Genomic DNA, 20,603 nt, shown 5'->3' on the forward strand with positions numbered 1-20,603 from the left:
CATTTTATTGGAAATTGCACTCAGAGTGCTAATGGTGAGTCAGGTGGGCCAATACTGGAGCTCTGGAGAGTTCTGCAGGAGATTGCATCCAGGGCCGGTATAGTGGCAGTGCGGACAGTTCCTGAGATGCATTAAGAAGGAAGATTGCACTGCAATCCCATCATTACCTGCAGACAGTGTGAGCACCTCTTAACCAAAGGCCAAAGTTCCATACAGGAAAAGCACTGCAGCGGTAAGACAGTACTTTTAAGTTTAGATGGTGACATGGGAGACCAACTTGGCACATCTGGTAGCATAGCATCCCCCATAGAAACCAATGAGGTCTGCAGCTGCAGATGGGAATATAGGGATCGTAGCAGACACACATTTGGAATATAATATATATATTTGAGTAACTCAGGTCAGAGGCGGCCTTAGGCATAGGCAAACTAGGCAATTGCCTAGGGCATTTGGAATGCCTAGGGGCATCAGCAGCTTCTGCTGATTAAAATGATATGCAGCATGCCTATATTCTGTGTGTGAGTGAGGCTGTATCTGCATATGAAATAGTGTATTCATGGAAATCACTGTAACATAGCATTCCGTATGTAGGTACAGCCACAGTCGCACACAGAATATGGTCATGCCACATATCATTTTAATCATTGGAAGCTCCTTATGTGCCCTGTTCACATAACAATGCAAATAAGATGAATTTTCAGCAAAAAAGGCACCCAACGTTAGCAGAACTGGCCAGGAGCTGCATGGACTATTGAGGCAAGATGTATGAGGAAACATCTGTATCCAAGCCGAGGCAGAGGTCACAGTGTTAGCGGCTGTGCGAGTGCTGTCTGCGGGTGGGTAGGTTGTGCAATAGTAGTCGGCATATGTGTAAGGGGCATTATGCGTGTCATGTACAAATGCATTAATAATGTGCGACATATGTGTAACATGCATTATGTGTGTCATGTGTATAAGGGCATTAATAATGTGCAACATATGTGTAATGGGCATTATGTGTGTCATGTGAATAAAGGCATTAATATGTGCAACATATATGTAAGGGGCATTATGTGTGTCATTATGTGTATGAAGGGCATTAATAAAGGTTGGCATAATGTGTAAGGGGCATTATGGTTATAAGGACATTAATAATGTGTGTCATGTGTAAGGGGCATTACTGTGTGGTATTATCAGGGTTGCCGAGAGAAAGGGGTAGGGGGTACAAATTACCCAGGCCAAAATCTGATGGAAGGGCCCAGTGGGCCCCCTCCCCTTAAGTGACAGCAGCAGCTGCAGCTCTTCTCCTCTGCCCAGCACACACTGCTTTGTGCTGGGTTGCAGTGGGCCATGGAGGTGCTTAAAATACAATATTTTCTCAGGATTTTTTTCTAAGGATATAATGTGAATAATGTGAGGAGTAATGTATATAAGGTAAAGTGGTACTACTGTGTGATGTAACGTGATTAAGGGACACCATCACATGATATAATGTGAATAAAGTTGCACTACTGTGTGGCATAATTTGAATTGGGGGTACTATTGTGTGGCCATGCCGCTTCCCAGCAAAAACACACCCCTGTTTGGGCTGCGCACCGAATGTGTGCGCTGTTTCTATTTAAAATATTGCGGGTTGGAGCACCAAAATGAGGATTGCTATGATGAGGGTTGATGGTGCTGGGAAAGGGGAGCAGGGTCAGAGGCAGAACTAGGGGCGGTGCTAGGGGGCACCAGCCAAAATCTTGCCTAGGGCGTCATTTAGGCTAGGGCCGGCTCTGACTCAGGTGTAAGCCTCTAATATTTAATTATAAATGAGCAACAAAGGCATAATCAACCTAAAGCTCACTCAATATTGCTAAAATGTAAGTGCATGTGTTAATGATTATATAAAATAGATGCTGTCTATATTACAGCAATTAACTAGGCATCCAAGCAGACGAATAGAAGGTTCCAATGAAGATGCTACAGTACAAAGCCTTACACCAAAGCAGGGCCGGATTATATTGGGGGCACAAGGGGTCAGTACCCCTGGGCCCCCTGTGGTTGGCATGTATTTAAAAAAAAAAAAATCTTTTTTTAGCTAAAGGTTTTGTGCATGGGAGTCTGGCAGTGCTGCAGCTTCACCTATCTGCCAATGTAACAATGATTAATGGTGCTGAGCATCGGGAGCCAAGTGTGCAGTGCATTACTGGGAGTTGACTATGTCCCATGACACTTTGCCTCAGAGGGCAGAGGCTGAGACGTTTGTGCCGAGCTCTGATTGGTGGAGATCATTACATGCTTCTCAGGCCCATGGAGAACAGCAGCAGCAGCCTAGTCATGGGAGTGTTTTTAATCAGAGGCAGCACTGGGACTGTGAGGTCTCCTACAGAGTAAGGTGCAGAGGGACAAGAACAGGCTTTTCATGTGGTATGTATGTATGTATGTATGTGTATACATATATATATATATATATATATATATATATATATATCTATCCCCTACAGTTACCCATTGACCAAGTTTATACTGCCTTTACTCTGTGTTTTGACAGTGTAGTATTCCCCCATGCAGTTTGCGGCCAGTAATGACAAGTGCAAGCAGGCCCCCCTGTCTAAAGTGCCCCAGGGCCCCCCGAAGGCTTAATCTGGCACTGCACCAAGTAAGATTTTTTTAGTAGCGGCTCCAGAATCATGCACTGCCAAGCTGTGCAGGCCAAGCTACTGCAGATCCAAGCGTGCACCCATTCTGAAAACAATGCTGAGAATTCAATTCTACTGTGAAATGGCACAAAACTGAAAAAGCCTAAGAGCCAGATCTATCAGGAGCTGATTGGCTGGCTGGTTATCACTCTCCATTTTATCAATTTTGAAGTTTAATACTGTACATCTGGCACTAAAACATGTGCTACAAGAGTCTCAAGATACATAAGGACACACTATGTAGAGCAAGTGGTGTAAGTGGTACTTTGTCATGCAAGCATGACAGAAAAGGGGGCGTGGCTTGGCCGAGTTTGTGAGCGGACGCAGGGTAAGTGAGCTCCACTGAAAATCTGACATATATTCTGCCTGAAAGACTGTAGGCACCCCGGACCTACTCACTGGTGCCCCTAAAGCTCCCCTGCACCTGGCCCGTTGTTCGGGGTCTATCCGGATGGCCTCCTGTCCACATGCCTGTTTAACCTCAGCATTTACTGCCGGCCGAGGCCATTTTGTTATTTCAACAGGGTTTCAACCTCTGTCTGATTGTTGTGGAGCACTATGTAAGGCTACAAAGCTGTCTGACCTATTGCCTTGGAGGACCCTAATGCTGCGGCAGCACTTCATGAGGAGCGCTTGCACTATTACAGTATATAAGGACGCCTGCTATGCTATGATTATTTTTTGAAGGCTTACTCCACGTACTACCGTCTATCCTGAGATAAGAATACCAGCATAATCTCTATTGAGCCTACATACTTTACCTTTCTTCCTGATGTGCTGACCAACCTTTGTGGCGTGCTAGCAGTTACCATCTCCCTGCTGTTTGTGGCCAGTGTATAGCTGATGGTCTGTCTCTTCACTGGTTTTCTGTTTAGTGTGGTACATTACATATTGGACCATGTAGTCCTTTGTCCAACATATACTACATGCGGTTTACGCCTCTACCACCAGGCTCCTTTGAAGGATGGATGAAAAACAGGATATCCTGTCCTCTACTTAAACCCCTGACTGGTATGTGGAGATTGTTGAGGATGCCCTGCCTATACCTATAGATACTGTGACTCTTGCTATTCCCATACAGGCTCCTACCATGGATAAATCCTTTCCTATGGTCCGGCCAAAATTTAATTCACTTGTTGCTCTGAATCTGAATGTTGTGCTGATGCCATAATTCACCTACTGATTACTTTTTCTCTACCGATGGAAAAGATTGGATCCTGAAATCTGTTGTTTAAATATCCTGGATGCTCACCTGTTTATCCTCGAGTGACTGGAGATGAGTCTCCTAACTGCTTTTTCGAAGGATCGATTGCTGGCCAGACTAGTCTTTTATATGCCATTATAATTTAAGATTCTTTCGCTGTTTGCTTTTATCTTTTTGTTCATTTATATTTTGCAGGACATTTATGACTCCTGTCTGCATGATGTTATATTTGTCATTCTTTATTGTGCTTTCCATGACTATATGTTATAATACTGATGGTGGATCCTGGTTCTACATACTTTATGGCCATTGGGTTGATATCCTAGTTTGTCCATAGGTCTACTACTTGTATATTGGTGGGAGGGTTATAATTTAATGCTGCTGATATAATATATCCTGATGGTATTTAGGTCACTGCCCCAACTAGCCCATATGTCCTTTATCCGTCTCAGGATGGGTGGGAGGGTTGGGTCTTAGGGTAGGTATAGATAATTAGTATTGTTAGTTGGGGGAGTTAGGTTGTTTGGGATCCAGGTATACCTAGGTTGGGGTTAGGTCATACAGGGTGGGTGGTTTGGGGTCCTTTGGTTTTTTATTTTCTTTTCTTACTTGGGGGGGTTTCATTTATTTTCATTCCCCATTTGAATGGACACTACTTTTGTAATATTTGTCTTTAGTTTGGTGGTATATTCTTTTTTTTTTCTTTTGCAAACAGCACTAGTGAGTATACAAGAATGTAGCAATGGTTACACCATGGGCCTTATTCCGATCTGAGCTCAGTACAAATTGGTTTGGAAAATGGGCAAAACCATGTGCAGTGCAGGTGGGGCAAATGTAACCTGTATAGAGAGTTAAATTTGGGTGGGGTGTGCTGAAATGTAAATTTCTTATTCAACAATCTTAGCGAAATATTTAATAATATCATCACTACCCATAGTACTATTCATGGTGACATATGGTACTTTATCCATGTAACTTATATATCTTCCCAATATATTTGATCAAATTATGTAAATTGGCTTAAAGTTCAGAAACACTTGAAGTGCTCCGTGCTATAATGCTATAAATAATGCTCCGTGCTATAATTGAGGCAGATCAAACAGGAATAATTTGGAACCGGCAATCTTTGGACAACAGGTCATGGCAGCGGCACAGTGGATCGCTTCCAGACCCACAATACATTATTTTGTTAGATGCTGAAAAATATTTTGATATTGTGTCATGGGATCATTTATTTGTACCCTACATTGTTTTGTAGAGGAACTCCTCCATGTTCTTTCCATGCTTTAGTCCTCCCCCTACTCCTGAATAAACAGTCCCTGTCTCGATACAGAGGGGTACACATTAGGCTCTTCAAGATGTGGCAGAGCCCCCATGTAGGGCTTACTACAAGTTCTTCCGATTATATGAAGTGTTACGCAGCTGCGATTGTGCTATACGCCACCACTGTACCAGCAGGTGCGGACTACAAAAACTACAGGATACCTGTATTAACTTGCTCCTGGCTCTGTCTCTCATCTCATGTTCTACATTAACCTTGTGATGTCTGACATCCAGCTGTTCTACCCGGTTAATAAATCAGTTCTGCATTGTGACGACTGGTTGTGGTATAGCAGTCCGACAGGGGATTATGATGGTCCCGACGTTGGAATCCCGACTTTCGGTACTCCAACAGGGGGTGAGCGCAAAGAAGCCCCTTGCAGGCTCGGTGGCTCGCTTTGCTTGCCACAGGTTGTTCTTCCTCTTTGGGGGTCGTGGACCCCCACAAGGGGGAATAGACCCTGTTGGTCAGGATCCCCCTTGTTGGAGCACTGGCAGTCAGGATTCCCCCCCCACCCCCCCATTGGGCAGTCATCCGGCACACGTGGACTGACCTCCTTCACACTATGCTGACAACATAGGTTGTGAAGAGGGTATGGGTAGCAGGGTTGACAGAACTGTCGACATGAGTTTTCGTATTTTCTTGGTGTCTATGTTGACATGGACACCGTATAAGTGTAGCACTTTGCTCGGCACACTATTATATTCTCACTGTGCCCACTTGTATAGAAAAGTATTAAAAAACCACATTAAAAAAAAGAAAACGGAAACCTTGTGTCAACCTTTTTCATGTCGACCTATAATGGTCGGCCTAATGTATGTAGACCTAGTGTCCACATTCCTGTGAAATTAAGGTTGAGATGACATTGGCGAGTGTCCAGGACATTTCTGGACAGAATGCAATAATCAGTTACAAGCATGGTGTTGGCCTGCGGGTTTCCTCTCACTGCACCTAACACTTGTGGGCTAATAGGACTGTGACTAAATAATTTCTTCAATGTTTGTTTGCATGTGGTAGGAAGATTAAATTGCAAGCTCCACTGGAGCTGGGACTGATGTGCTTTACTCAAAATGATCTGCCAGTATTGGGCTTCTGCGGTTTTCTGACCTCTTAATTTACTAGGGGACCTTTTAATTTGCTTTGTATATTTGAATGATAACGGTCACATTGATTACCCAAGATATATTTTAGTAACAAGCTCAGCCATCTGCAAACAAAACCTTTCCACCAGAGCAGTGTGTATGTAGATCAGATACCTGCACATGTTTTCCCCCATGTTCATTGTGCTTTTCCCAGGGGAAACATGACAGTCTTATATTACACAGCCTAAGGTAATTTCTAGCAGCATTTTAATTAAGATAAACACCATCAGGAAGAATATCCTCAATTTTTGGATGCAGGGCATTTTCTGCCCGGCCTTTGATTATGGCACAAAAACAAATAGCCTTGGACCTTCAAGTGTATCCTGTTTCAGACGGTGTTATTCTACATGGCATAGGAAAGCCATTGCATGTTTGCTGATTGCTGACAGAACAACTTGTACACCACGGTGTTGCTTTAGCACAGACTATGGACTATGTGATGTAGCACAAACATGTATGTACTCCCTAAATCAGTGGTTCCCAAACTGTGTGCCTAGACACTCCGGGGTGCCTCAGGACACTTGCAGGGGTGCCTTGGGTTGGTGGACCATGATCAATTCATATTATGTATGTGTAATATAACAGGCAAAACTAGTGCCGGTAGCTGCCAATCATAACATATGTGGATAAACAGAAGCAAACCCTGTCCCTCACCACTTAATTGTGATATATATTTACAATTTACTTCATTTAATATTTTTTTTCCGGAATTTCTCAAAAAGAAACACGTGGCCTAGGGGTGCCTTGAAAATATTTGGATGTTCTAGGGTGCCGTGATTCCAAAAAGGTTAGGAATCGCTGCCCTAAATGATTTCAGTCATACATTTATATAAATTCATGCGCTTTAGACAAGAAACGTAAAAACATTTATTGTATTCGGCTTTCAAGATGTTTCGTGTTCCAGCCTCCTCATTCGGTTGGTCTCCCACTACTCTCCGGACATCCATGTATTGCGTAAGACACCAATAAAGAACCTATTACATACATAATAGTTTAAAGAATTAATCTGTGATAAAATATTAGTGGGGGCATAGACCTATGCAGGCATTTATATAAGAGAATGGTACAGGATTGTTACCATAGTCTATACTGTACATGCAAGTGTATTAGCACTTGGTGGGCCCCATAGAAAAGTCTTGAAAGGACCCTTTCCCCAACAAGAAATCCATCTCCTTGTCCGAGCTGCCCTCCATGCCCAGGCTTCTAGGAATATTCCATGAGACGTGGCCTGATGTGCTGGTATCACTGCTCCATATGTGTAGGAAGCTGCAAGACCTTGGCTTGAGGCAGTCCCGTGCTGCATCCCCTGCACTGTGTATGTCATATCATTGCCCCATGGCCACTGTATAACTTCCCAACCCCTTTTTTCTAAGTGCTGGTGCCCTGTCCATGCTACAGCTCAGTTTATGTACCAATAACTCCATCACTGACCTGTCCACACCGCCCCCAGTCTTCCTCACATCCCCAGCTACACTCCTCTCTTTTCATCTCACAAAGGTGACAACTCCTCCGTTCTCCACACGTCCATCCCCGCAGCTGCTTACCCGCCAACTGCTCTGAGTGTTTCTCCCCTGCTCTACTCCTACTCTGCTCAAATTTGCCCTGCTCGATACGGTGTTATTTATTAGTCTAACTAATTACTTTTATATTGACTTTTTCAAACAATAGATTTTTTTTACATGAAAACTAATAGAACTAATCTGATTTGTATTATTTGGGAAAAAGCTGTGATAAAAATAGGTTTGTCCCTCTGACGCTCCCCAGCAGTCACTGATAGCCTTGGCCTATTTACTCTATTAGCTGCAATGCATGCACAAGTGGACACTACTGCTACTGTACCTGCTATTTATCAATATCTGCTCATAGTCATATACACAGCACTGCAGGCTACCATAAAATGGGTACAAATAATATCATTCATTGATAAAAGTTATCAGAGTCACTAAGCAATCTCTGCTTACAGTGCTTCTGCCAGAAGGAACCAAAAACCAGTACACCACCCACCAATACCACTTTGCCATTGCCATCCTGTCCATTGACAGAGAACGATCTTGTTCTGTAGTGACCAGCTATTGCTATTTGCATGCCTCTCCAGTACAACATGATTATGCATTTGTTGGGGAAGGGGGTAGATGACACACAGTAAGCTTATTGCAGCTATGTGACGGCGAATGGAATTCAGACCTAAAACAACTACCTTTGTGAGCGGTCTCTTTCGTGGTCATATAGAATAAAACCTCCCATGATAATTAGCTCTTCAATTAACGTATGCATCCCATGAGAGTTTGGTTCAAGAGATCTATAATAAAGATACAGGCCCTTATTCTGGTTCATTCCTTCGAATACGTGTTTGCACGTATCCGAGTGAACGAACCGTGCACCCACACGGTGAGCGAAGCCACGCCTATAAGGCCACCGCATCCATTCGGACGGAATAACACACAAAAGGGAGTGGTGTGGTCATGCACGTACGCTACCGTGTGCGGATGGAACTCGCAAAGTTTGCATGGTCTTCCTGCGTGCGAGCGGCCGGACAGCCGACCAAACGCCCTCTGCTGGTGTTTAACACGGCCCAGCATGAATCCGTACGGAACTCAGGCTCAAACCCATTAACCAACTAGCCAATGTTTATGTTGCTTATTGCATTCAATTATTACTGGTATGTAAATACATGAGAAGACATATGTGTGTAATGTGATGAGAGCATAATGGTATGTGAGTTGACATATGTCGACTTTTTGAAATGATGTGTAGTATTGTCCTAACATAGGCAGAGCACTTGTGTAAGAATTGGCACATAATAGCAGTTAATAATAGTGGTGCATTTGTGTGTTCAAAGAATCAAATATATATGCGATTTGAACACAGAGAAGTGTAAATGGTTAAAGTTTAAAAGTGGGCTTCCCGTACTGCTGTCATGTAGTTAGTTCATTGATAAATGAGAGAAACCTCTATGCTGCATGGGTGTGTATTGCGTGCAGCTTAAAGTAATGTAGCTAGTGTGCATGTTGATTGTCCGACCGAATGCGGGCCCGTTGATGTGGCAGGGCTGCGAGGCATGAGACTCGCTTTTTTCTTCCAACTGTTTCTCATGAAAACAGGTCCAAGCGGGTCTGTGCACTCGGTGACTCAAGCGGGGTGTGCACCCAGCACTTGTCGTCACCACCCACATGCACATCCTGGTTACCACCCAGTTTTGAAGCCGCGACCTGTGATACGCCCACTGTGTCCGACTGTGCACGGCAGAGTTTTTCTGGTCGCTGAGTTACGTCCGTGCACAGTGGAGTGCGGCTGCACATGCGCATTGCAGACGGTGCACATGCGCAGTGGGCTAAAAAATGCGCTCTGACCGAGTCAATCAGAATTAGGGCCACAGTCAGAGCTGGATTAAGGGCCTGTTTCAGACTTGCTCGCTTGGGCTGCGTGTGTTGACCTTTACCTGCCCCTGTATAAACGGATGGGTTCTGGATCTGCTTTTACCCGTCCCTATATGAACGGATGGGTTCTGGATCTGCTTTACCCGTCCCTATATGAACGGATGGGTTCTGGATCTGCTTTACCCGTCCCTATATGAACGGATGGGTTCTGGATCTGCTTTACCCGTCCCTATATGAACGGATGGGTTCTGGATCTGCTCGCAAGTACCCGCACAAAAGAGAAATCATTAGATGGTAATTTAGAATAAAATGATTTCTCCTCCTGTTCATGCTGCTCACAGCCGCCATATGACCCACTAGTCACACAGTGGCTGCAAGGATTTGCGGGTGGGAGCCCACATCATGTGCCCACTCCTACCAGGTAAAGGAATGCATGCGTTGTACCGGGTAGTCCCAGCATTTCTCTTTCTACCGTTTTCATGGGCATGAAACACCCCTTTAGCTGCTATGAAATTTGCCGAAGGCACTTTCAGCTGGGCCCTGAACATTACAGAAAATGCAAATGTACAGTCGGCCCACCATCGGATAGGGGCCGCAAGTCGGACCTGTGTGAGCGGGTCTGAATCGGCCCATAAGGCTCTGGGGGGCCAAGGGCACTTAAGACAAGGGGACCCCCAAATCAACGCAGAGGGTTAGGCTCAGGCTGTGCGTGTGTGTGTGCGGGGGGTGGGGGGGGGGGGGGTAGGTTCAGGCTGCGGGAAGCAAAGGTTAGGGATACATGACCCCTGTTGGGATTCCTTCCTTTGGGATGCCAGCTTTGGTGTTCCGACCACCAGTACATACCCCGGTACCACAGCACAGAGTGTTATACAGTGGAATCTGATACAATAAAGCAGCTACTGTAACACAGTGCACATGATAAAATATATCAGGATCTGGTATCACAGAAGAGAGCAGTATATAGCGGTACCCTACAGAATAGGGCAGGATATGGTATCATGGTTCCATAAAGTAGCACATGATACAGTATAATAGGGCAGCATTGTGTATACTGAATGCTATATACTGGCATATGAATATAGGGGAGTACTGTGTATGGAATCACTGTGCTTGTTTGGACTGGCTCCTGATTTTAAAAGGCAGGATATGGTATAACAGCACATACTGTAGAGGTAGCTTACATAAAATTCTAGTTTATGGTACAAACACAAATAATAATACATTAGCACATGGTAGCAGGCTGAGTACTTGTTAGCGTTACATTTATTTCTCACATTTGATAAGCACGGTTACCAGAGAGGGAACAAAACTCTCTCTCTGTGCAGTGTCCAGTCTGTAGTTGTACCTGCAGAAAAGATCTTTGGGGAGAACCAACCCTCCCATTGGTCCAATCACCTGTGCGGCTACTGATGATCTTCATGTTAAGTACTAAGCAGCCACTGGGTCCTAGCTCCTGCAGCCTTTACATACAGTACTCAAATGATGGAGACTGCAGGAGGTGGATGCAGGCACGGGGGGCCCTTGAAAAAGGGAAGCTCTGGTTAATATGTCCCCTGAGCACCCCCCTTATTTGGCTTTGGATACAGTCCATAGGTTGGCCCCAAACTGTTGACATGGACTAGGTAAGACAGTAGAAAAAGCTGCCAGGGTCAAAAGTTCATAAAAATAGTAGGCAAGGATCTGTTTTTTTTGTTGTAATTTTACATGTTTCACCATATCTGAGCCAAATTAGTGGAAACCTATAACCTCATGGTCTCTCTTCACTCCCCAAGCTTCAAGCAGGTCATTATTCCCAATAACAGTCCATGTGGATGAATAAAAACAAACAAAAACAAACTTTTTTCATGGCGACCTTGATCATAGTCTGTCAACTATTTGGGTTTAACCTACTGACGGTCTATCTTTTTACTGTAGATCTATCTCCAGTACTTTGTACCTAAGCAGCATTAACTATATAACCAACATGGCCGTTTCGGAGTCAGATGCAGCCACATTCGTGCCTGCGTCTTTTGCGATTCCTCCATCCTGCGACATTCTCATAAGCTCAAAAGTCACAAATCTGCAGATTATGATTGGCAGTGCCCCATTGTATACATATATTTATTTACAGTTTCTTTTATAGTGCAGAAAATTCTGTTGTGCTATACAATATATTGCATTAATACTGCCACACAGCTGGTACCAAGCACAATATGGGAAAACATTGTGCTGGTATGTTTCTTTGTGCTTTATTTTAAAAATTATTTTAGGATTATTTGGATTTTAGTGGGATTACAGCGCAATTTGCCAGATTACCTATAGCAGAGTAATGTGTTACGTGTTTCATTCAATATGCAAAGCTAACAGCCAGATTCAGTTCATGTTGTGTGTTTTCATCCAGTTATCATAGGCAGGTTCTGCTCGCACCTCTATATGAAGCAAGCAGAATCCGCCTTCTGTGACATTACACACGTTCCGAAAAGTTTACAGAGCTAATTGAATACATTCTTAAAGTAGGGGATTAAAAGTGAGAGGGAATACCAATTCAACCCCTGTAAATTATTATTGGAAAGTATAATAATGCTTACACTAACATTAATTAAACAGACTCTGTGGGCAGCTACATATAAGGAAAGGGGGTCATGTAACGTACAGTGAGTTAGATTTGGGGGCGTTATTTTGTTTCTGTGCAGGGTAAACACTGGCTGCTTTATTTCTACACTGCAATATAGATATCAGTTTGAAGTACAAACCCCACCCAAATCTAACTCTCTCTGAACATGTTACATCAGCCCCTCCTGCAGTGCACATGGTTTTGTCCATTAGCAAACCAAACGTGATTTGCAAACCAACCTGAATCATCCCCATAATTATTAAAATGCTGGACTACTAATGAGTGATCACTTGTGGATAAACTATGACCACTTTTTTTGGTACTTGTGTATTATAGCGGCGCCCATTGCATCGCATACCATAAGGCATGCGATGGTATGCGATATCGCGCGATATTGTACAATGTCATACAATTTTAAAATTGTAACATTGTGTATGGCATACAATGCGATGCGATTAAAAATTGTATAAGCACCCTAATGGGTGCTTACAATGTGAAATGCACCCCCACTATAAACGTGAACCCGCGTTTATAGTGGGTTCACGTTATACGCGTCCTCCGACCTTTTCATACCCCCACTATCCACGGCGGCGTGGAGTTGAGTATAGAAAGTGTGACCGAAGCGTGGCGAGCCCCGCGAGGGGACGCGGATACCTGTGAAGCCCGCGAGGGGACGCCGATACCTGTGAGGGTATGAAAAGGTCGGAGGACGCGTACGGCCGCCGCTTGCCACGCTTCGGGTTCACGTTTATAGTGGGGGGGTGGCGTGGGGGTGCATTTAACATTGGGTGCATAGGGGGCAAAAATCGCGTAGGGGGCAAAAATCGCGTTGCATCGCATGCCATCGGGTGCATGGCATGCGATGCGATAAAAACATCGCGCGATGTACATCGGGGGCGCCTCTATTTTATTCAGAGGAGATAACAATTACATTTTTTTTTTTTAATTCAGAGTGATTTATATTGGCCAGAGCCGCCTAAAGTTATTAAATACAAAGGTTTTGTTTAATCATTATGGCACAAGCATTACATGCTAACAGTTTAAGAGTGAGATGAGTAAAATTATTGTATAGTTATCCACCGACTCATAAAACCTACTTGTCCTCATAAGAATTTAATCTATTTACTAGCATGCATTTTAATGAAAATTACCAACGTTGCATAAAACATCTTAAATCCTTTTGTTGCATGCAAAGTACATACTCTGATTTACAGTGGGCTAACTACTGAATTTGAGATTTTGGGGGGTATTCATGCGGTGGGTGCTTATTCAATGCTGTCGCTTCCCGACAGCATTGAATAGGTAGCCTGGCAGAATGGACCCGACCATAGAAGCAGTTGAGCCCATTCTTCCAAGATCGCCCATAAATTGTCAAGCTCCAGGTCGTATCTTGACGATCCACAACCCTAACTCTAGGCCATGCCCCCTGTTCAGATTTCGGCAGGCGGGATGCAGTCAAGCAGGCCGAGAACTGGACCAGGTCACGACTGTTGGGCCGGCCCGACAGTCATGTCCCGGGATTGAATAACACCCTAAGTGGTTTTTTACATGACCATCTGGTTGGATTTTATTATGTTTTTTCCCTCATCACATTTGACTGGTCACTGGAAGTAGTAACAATTACACCATAGGCAAATATGATATATTTGATAGGATGTTTTTATTCTTTATTCTTATATATCATAGCTGATATTAGCATTATAGAGGCAGAAGGGGATTTCACCTGCTTCTGATCATGCAACCATTTGGCACAAATTAAAACCTAAACAAAGGACTGGATGGAAATGTGTTTGTGTGGAATGCAATGACCTTCTTTTCTTGCCTGGAATTGGCCTCCATCTAGGGTGCCTGTTTGCATTTATTCACATCTCAGACTAAAAATTTGAGTTTTTGGTTTTGGACCTCAGCTTACAGCTTACCTATGGGTAGTAATTTAGATCTCATTATTAGGTATATGTATTTCAGAATGTTTTTAGATCTTTATTCATGTGTCATTTGAATACCTGTTTATTTTCTTAAGTAAATGTGTATATTTTGGGTGCAAAGCACCATTACTGCATTTTAGGCTTGAACACCTTATTTTCCACTTCTTACATAGAGTTTGAACACTACTGATTGGCATTCTCAATTGCTTGGATATCTTTTTATATCTCTTTCCTGTTTTATACAGTTCAATTACCTTTTCCCGCAGATCCTTTGACAATTCTTTTGCTTTCCCCATGACTCAGAATGCAGACACATCAGTGGAGCACTGGATGAAAGATGCAAGGGCCTTTCAGGAGACCAGAAACTCACTGACTTTTTATACACACACACCGATTACATGCAAACAGGTCACAGGTGAGGATGGTTACCTTTAGTAGCCATTCAAACAGGATTGGGTTAACTTGTGTGCATGTTATCAGGTCAAAATCTCCAGGGTATGTAACCATTTGATCAGGGTCATTTGGGTCGTTTCTGTTGTCATTATGATTTAAAAAGAGTAAACACAGTTGTCTGACAATAAATGGCTTCACCCAACCCCTAACCATGAGTGAAAGAAAAGTTTGTGAGTTATCATTCATATTCTCTGACAAATGGCCAGAAAATCACAAATTCTGCTAGGGTATGTAAAATTATGAGCACAACTGTACTTTATCCTGGAGAAAGTCTGCATTCCAGCGGGTAAGCTCTCCATAATGTAAGTAAAACCAATGCAGGTAAATAGCGTTTTTGTTTTTTTAGGGGACAAAGAAAGGGATTAGTGACTTACAGGCATAATAAATATTTTCTTGGCACTTTTATATCTTGTGTTCCCCAGTAATACAGTATGTATATCTGTAAACAATCTTCAATGGAAAATACAAGATAAATAAGTTTAAACTCCTAAACCCCTGAAACCCAATATACCCCCACTCCCCATTTCCATTGAGCCACCATTCATGGCATCAATACAGTGGTGGTGCCGGCATTTGTGTGAGATGCAATAATTCAGCTGCAGCCACTGTAAATGACAATGCAGCCTTCAAGGCCTTGGGTTTCAGGACCTCCATGGGGATAAGGTTGAAGAAAACAAATGGTCAGTGTTAGTATGTGTGCTGTTCCATTCCAATGCACTGCTTTATGTATATTAACAATCCAAAACATTTTTTGATTAACAGAAGCAGTACTAAATACAAAAGGGTAAAAGTATGGAGTTGCTGGCTTTCCAAATTGTTACTTTCTTACAATGGAGTTGGACATTTATAACTACCTGCCTGGCATGGTCACATCAGATTTGAAGTCAGAAGGCTAGGCTTTCCCTGACATAGTTGCATCTGATGTGACCAGTCAGAAAGCTCACTGTACAGCTGCTTGGAGAGAATCTTGAAGCAGCAGTTGTGATCAGAGGGACCCTTACTGATCCCCTGGTTTCCTCGCCATCACCCCTCCCCCCTCCTTAGTACCTGCCGTGCTGCCGATCACTTCTGAACTTGCAACCCCCCCCCACCCCTCCTTTATGGCTACAGATAAGCAGCTGCTGAGGAATGCAGCCGCTCACCTCCCATATGGCCACTTAACACTGCAGAGAGGAGAGTTCATGGTTGCAATCGGTGGTCCAAAATATAATGTTGTTTCCAAAATAAAATTTGATTGTATAGGATTCAAATAAATGTCTTTAACCTAATTTAATCATTTAAAAAAACCTATCAATTTTGTAGCGGCTTTTGGAAATATTAGCCAGTTTAGTGGTTAAAACAACAAAATCAAACGGTTGGCAAAACCAGCAGCTCAATACGTTTATCCCAAAAAAGTTACCACCATACATCAAATGGACAAACTTAAAAGTGTGTAAAGGTGTTAGTTTTTCTAACCTTGTGCATGTGTCCTTGTAAGCATACCCAGTCTACAGACTAATCATAAGACTAAACAGAAGTACAATTGTTAATGTTATTTCACCTTGCTGGCTGTACTGTACTGTAGGTGCACCTACCATATCACTATATATAAGTTTCTTATACAGCGCAGCAGGTTCCGTTGCGCTTTACAATTGGAAATAGGGATAAAAGAAAACTGGGCAGTTACAGACAAAATGTTAGGAGGGCCCTGCTCCCAAGCTTAGCACTCTGTTATCTGTGGCCAAGCTTATTTTCAAGTATGATAATACTGTGTCCAAATCCAGTTCTAAAAATTCAGGACCTGAGCAGTACACAACAAATAGAGCTGCATATGTTTTGTTCCATAGCCATCCCTTTATAAGAAATATGATGAACAAGACTCCAAAAATAAAGTTCCAGCTCCAATTTGCAATTACAAATTCCATTTTATTTATTTTTGTCCATTCAAACGTACTTCATCCCACACTTGAGCTAATTAAAAGATGGTTACTGAATAAGTAGAAAAAGGTGAGCTGGTAGACAAATCTTTGATTAAGAAACATGTGGAATGAAGGATCAGCTCACACGGAGATAACAGTACAAACTAGTCCTTATGCTATACAGACGTACGAAACAACACAGTTCCTTGTTTTTTTTCACAAACAGTTTTACAGAATTCTGCACAGCAATCTTGTAGAAAAGGTAAGACTAAGTAACGACAAAATAACTTGGTGTTGTTTAGTTAGATTATTACTTTAGGCCTGTCCAGGACCAGGTACGCGTCGGACAGGTAGCACACCATTTTATTCACATGATTTGGTGCTAAAACTAATAGAAAATAGCAAGCCGGTTGGAGCAATACAGGAATTCTAGACTACTTTAGAGAACGTCTGGGTTTTCTTAAATAGATTTATAAAGATTATTTTAAAACCGTGGACTTCGCCTCTTACATATAAACAGGTCTGCATTTTTTAAGAAGCCATCGATATTCACACGAGTGATTTACCAGTGGTTGCACTCAGCCTATTTAACAAGACAATGTCAACGGCAGTAATGTGCAGCAACCCATTGCCACCAGTAGGACATTATTACGTTGTCCAGGCTAATATCTGCTGCACATGTGCGCTATGGGTACTATGCAGCTAAAAGAGCCTCATATACTAGATACTATGTCTCCCAGCCATTTCATTCCACTTAAAACAAAGGGGGAATCATTCTGAGGGAAAACACTGTATCCAATCTTTCCCAGAACATTATTTCCTGGCATTTAAATGAAGCAGATTTCATCACAATGTTTCAAATTTAACTATAATCACTACAATTCGCCTGTCTCAGCTCTGTGACAGTACAATCATTTGGAAAGAGAGAGAAATGGGGGGGGGGGGGGGGGGGGGGAGCACTGCAGCACAATATAAGATATGTAGGAAAGGTGCCCACAGGAAAGAGAACACCCAGGTAAGGTAGAGGAAAGCTAGTCACTGGAAGAGACCTGCCATAAATGATCCAGCCACCATATTAAGCTTATTTTCCAGGTACACGGATGAAAATAATCTTCTCCATAGGACTAAAAAATATATATTTATTTATATATTTGTTTTTACTACAGAACCCCAGCAGCCATCTGCTTGTGTCTTGTACCCACAAAAAAAGGTAAAGCAAGGTCTACAAAAATAGCAATTAACTCTAAAAATAGTTTGCTGATTTGAGTTTCATTTAAATTACATTCAGATGTAATTAGCCATTTATAAAGGACCTAAGCGTGGCAGGTGGCCTGCCAGAAGTGAGCGGTAATCAGTGCATCAGTACAGTGCGGCCATCTTGTCTTGACATCAGTATCTTGTCTGATATTCGTGGTGCCAGCGGTTAAAGTCGTTGTAGAAGAGCACAATGCTCCCAGATGCCATGCCCGTCATAATGCACCTGAAAGTGAATGGAAAGCAGAACGTTAGACAGATGATTACATTCTGAACAAAAAAAATGTCTAAAAGCGGTCCTGGAACAGACTAGTGATATGTTTGAGGAGACAGAAAGGTCTACACTTAACATGCAAAGTGTTTATTCATTGCTGTAAAAGTTGTAAGCCACCTCATCAAATGACTAGCAAACCCATTTAACCCCCTGATAGCCAATGAGCGCGGCATGTGTTTTCCATTAGCTGAAGTGTAATTTATTTAGATAATTAAAGCTGTGACTTTATGAAGAAGGTGGGCTGTGACTGGAAAAAGTTATATTTAATGAGCTATCAAATGAACGTACAAGACCAAAGGTTTTATTTGACACACTATAAAAATGGTTGTTATACAGTTTATAATATCATAATATGTGAGGAAGCTGTACTGCCATTATTACTGTAATTATATCCCCTCCTGAACAGTATACATCGTCTACTGGCTGTCATGCAATGAGTACTGTACAGTAATGTCTCCTGGTGGTCATGCAATGAGTACTGTACAGCTATACATGGTTTCCTGGTGGTCATGCAATGAGTACCGTACAGCTATACATTGTTTCCTGGTGGTCATGCAATGAGTACCGTACAGCTATACATTGTTTCCTGGTGGTCATGCAATGAGTACCGTACAGCTATACATTGTTTCCTGGTGGTCATGCAATGAGTACCGTACAGCTATACATTGTTTCCTGGCAGTCATGCAATGAGTACCGTACAGCTATACATTGTTTCCTGGTGGTCATGCAATGAGTACCGTACAGCTATACATTGTCTCCTGGCAGTCATGCTATGAGTACTGTACAGTAATGTCTCCTCGCGGTCATGCAATGAGTACTGTAAGCTATACATTGTTTCCTGGCGGTCATGCTATGAGTACTGGACAGCTATACAGTGTCTCCTGGCAGTAATGCTATGAGAACTGTACAGCTATATATTGTCTCCTGGCAGTAATGCTATGAGTACTGTACAGCTATATATGGTCTCCTGGCAGTAATGCTATGAGTACTGTACAGCTATATATGGTCTCCTGGCAGTAATGCTATGAGTACTGTACAGCTATATATGGTCTCCTGGCAGTAATGCTATGAGTACTGTACAGCTATATATTGTCTCCTGGCAGTAATGCTATGAGTACTGTATAGCTATACATGGTCTTCTGGTGGTCATGCTATGAGTCCTGGACAGATATACATTGTTTTTTGGTGATCATGCAATGAGAACTGGACAGTTCTACAGTACATGCTTGCCTGGCATTCACACAATGCGTACTGGACAGCAACTGTATACATTGTCTGCTGGTGGTGATGCAATGCATACCGTACAGCTATACTCATCAAACTGGTTATTCTCACCTTTGGTCATAAGACAAAGCCATGGATCGGATGCCGGCATCACAGCCTGGATAGGCAAACAGTTGTTTCATGTCACATACTTGCCAAATCATGACAATTCCACTATCTCCTCCCGTAAGCAGGTATTGTCCATCCCGACTCAGCAATATTGCCTAAAAGATACAACACACACCAAGTTACTAGCAGACTCCCAGGGAAATGTACGCTATATACATCGTTTAAGTATTTAAATCGCCATCCAGTTTTTGGTAATAACTGGTTTGTGGCCATGACAACCAATAAAGCAAATACAATCCTGCATTTCATTCACCTTACTGTATAACTTCAGGAAAAAGTCTGTTGTGCAAGTTTGACATACAGATGTGTCCACAAACATCTATCCTCTGAGTGCTCCAAATCGCAATACACAGGGTGCTCTGTGGCTCAGTAGTATTGTCATTTTTACATTAAAATGTGTCTTACAGTATGTGCTACACAGACTATATGTATATCACAAATCATTATTTAAACCAGCAGAAGCGGATTGTACAATTTACAAACAAGACACAAATCTGGCGCTACAGAGTCACACACAGCATGGACACATAATAGAAGGGTTGTTTAACACACAAGTAGGCTAGATGTACAAATAAAATGTTCTGTTATAGAAGTGCAGTTTATTTTTCCTATAGCATTGTTTGCATTATATTCTCTGGTGGGCAATTGATATCACAAGAGCATTTAGGCCAAATTCCCCTGTGAAAACCTATTGCTACTTGCATTGGCAGCAACTCCATGGAAAACTTAACTTATGTATAATATACACCCAGTGTCGTAAGTGTGGGTAGGACAGGGTGCAGGGGGAGCAGCGGGCCCTTGAAACAGCTTGGGCTCTACAGCAGCTGCAGCCCCTGCACCCACGGTAGTTACGCCACTGCTGTACAGGAGCATCCTCAGGATATTCTGGCGAGAACTGCACTTTCCAATGCTGTCGGCCCTGCTTCCTCCACACAACATAATGACATCATGACCAAGACATCATAACATCGAACATTGAGGGCGCGGGCCAGCACAAGGCACATCCTATGTAATAAAAGGCTAATTCTGCTCTTCACCTCTATGGGAGGAATTTAAGTGTTTTGTGTGCCAACAGCCACTAGGTGGCGCCCGATGGAGCAATTAAAGTTG

At 42.8% G+C, this 20,603-nt stretch overlaps 1 protein-coding gene across 3 annotated transcripts in view; it reads right to left on the reverse strand.

The window, feature by feature from the left end:
- Positions 1 to 16,559: 16,559 nt before the first annotated feature.
- Positions 16,560 to 20,603, reverse strand: part of LRBA (LPS responsive beige-like anchor protein) — a 544,849-nt gene continuing 540,805 nt past the window's right edge. For all 3 annotated transcript variants that reach the window (XM_083171504.1, XM_083171512.1, XM_083171520.1), the window contains 2 exons: positions 19,437 to 19,588; positions 16,560 to 18,053 (listed from right to left, as the gene is read on the reverse strand). In XM_083171504.1, the coding sequence (XP_083027630.1) occupies positions 17,963 to 18,053; positions 19,437 to 19,588 (243 nt within the window). In that variant the 3' untranslated portion in view covers positions 16,560 to 17,962. The remainder of the gene's footprint in view (positions 18,054 to 19,436; positions 19,589 to 20,603) is intronic.

This window comes from Crinia signifera, chromosome 1 (genome assembly GCF_055691185.1).
Source record: "Crinia signifera chromosome 1, ASM5569118v1, whole genome shotgun sequence".
Lineage (NCBI taxonomy): Eukaryota > Metazoa > Chordata > Amphibia > Anura > Myobatrachidae > Crinia > Crinia signifera.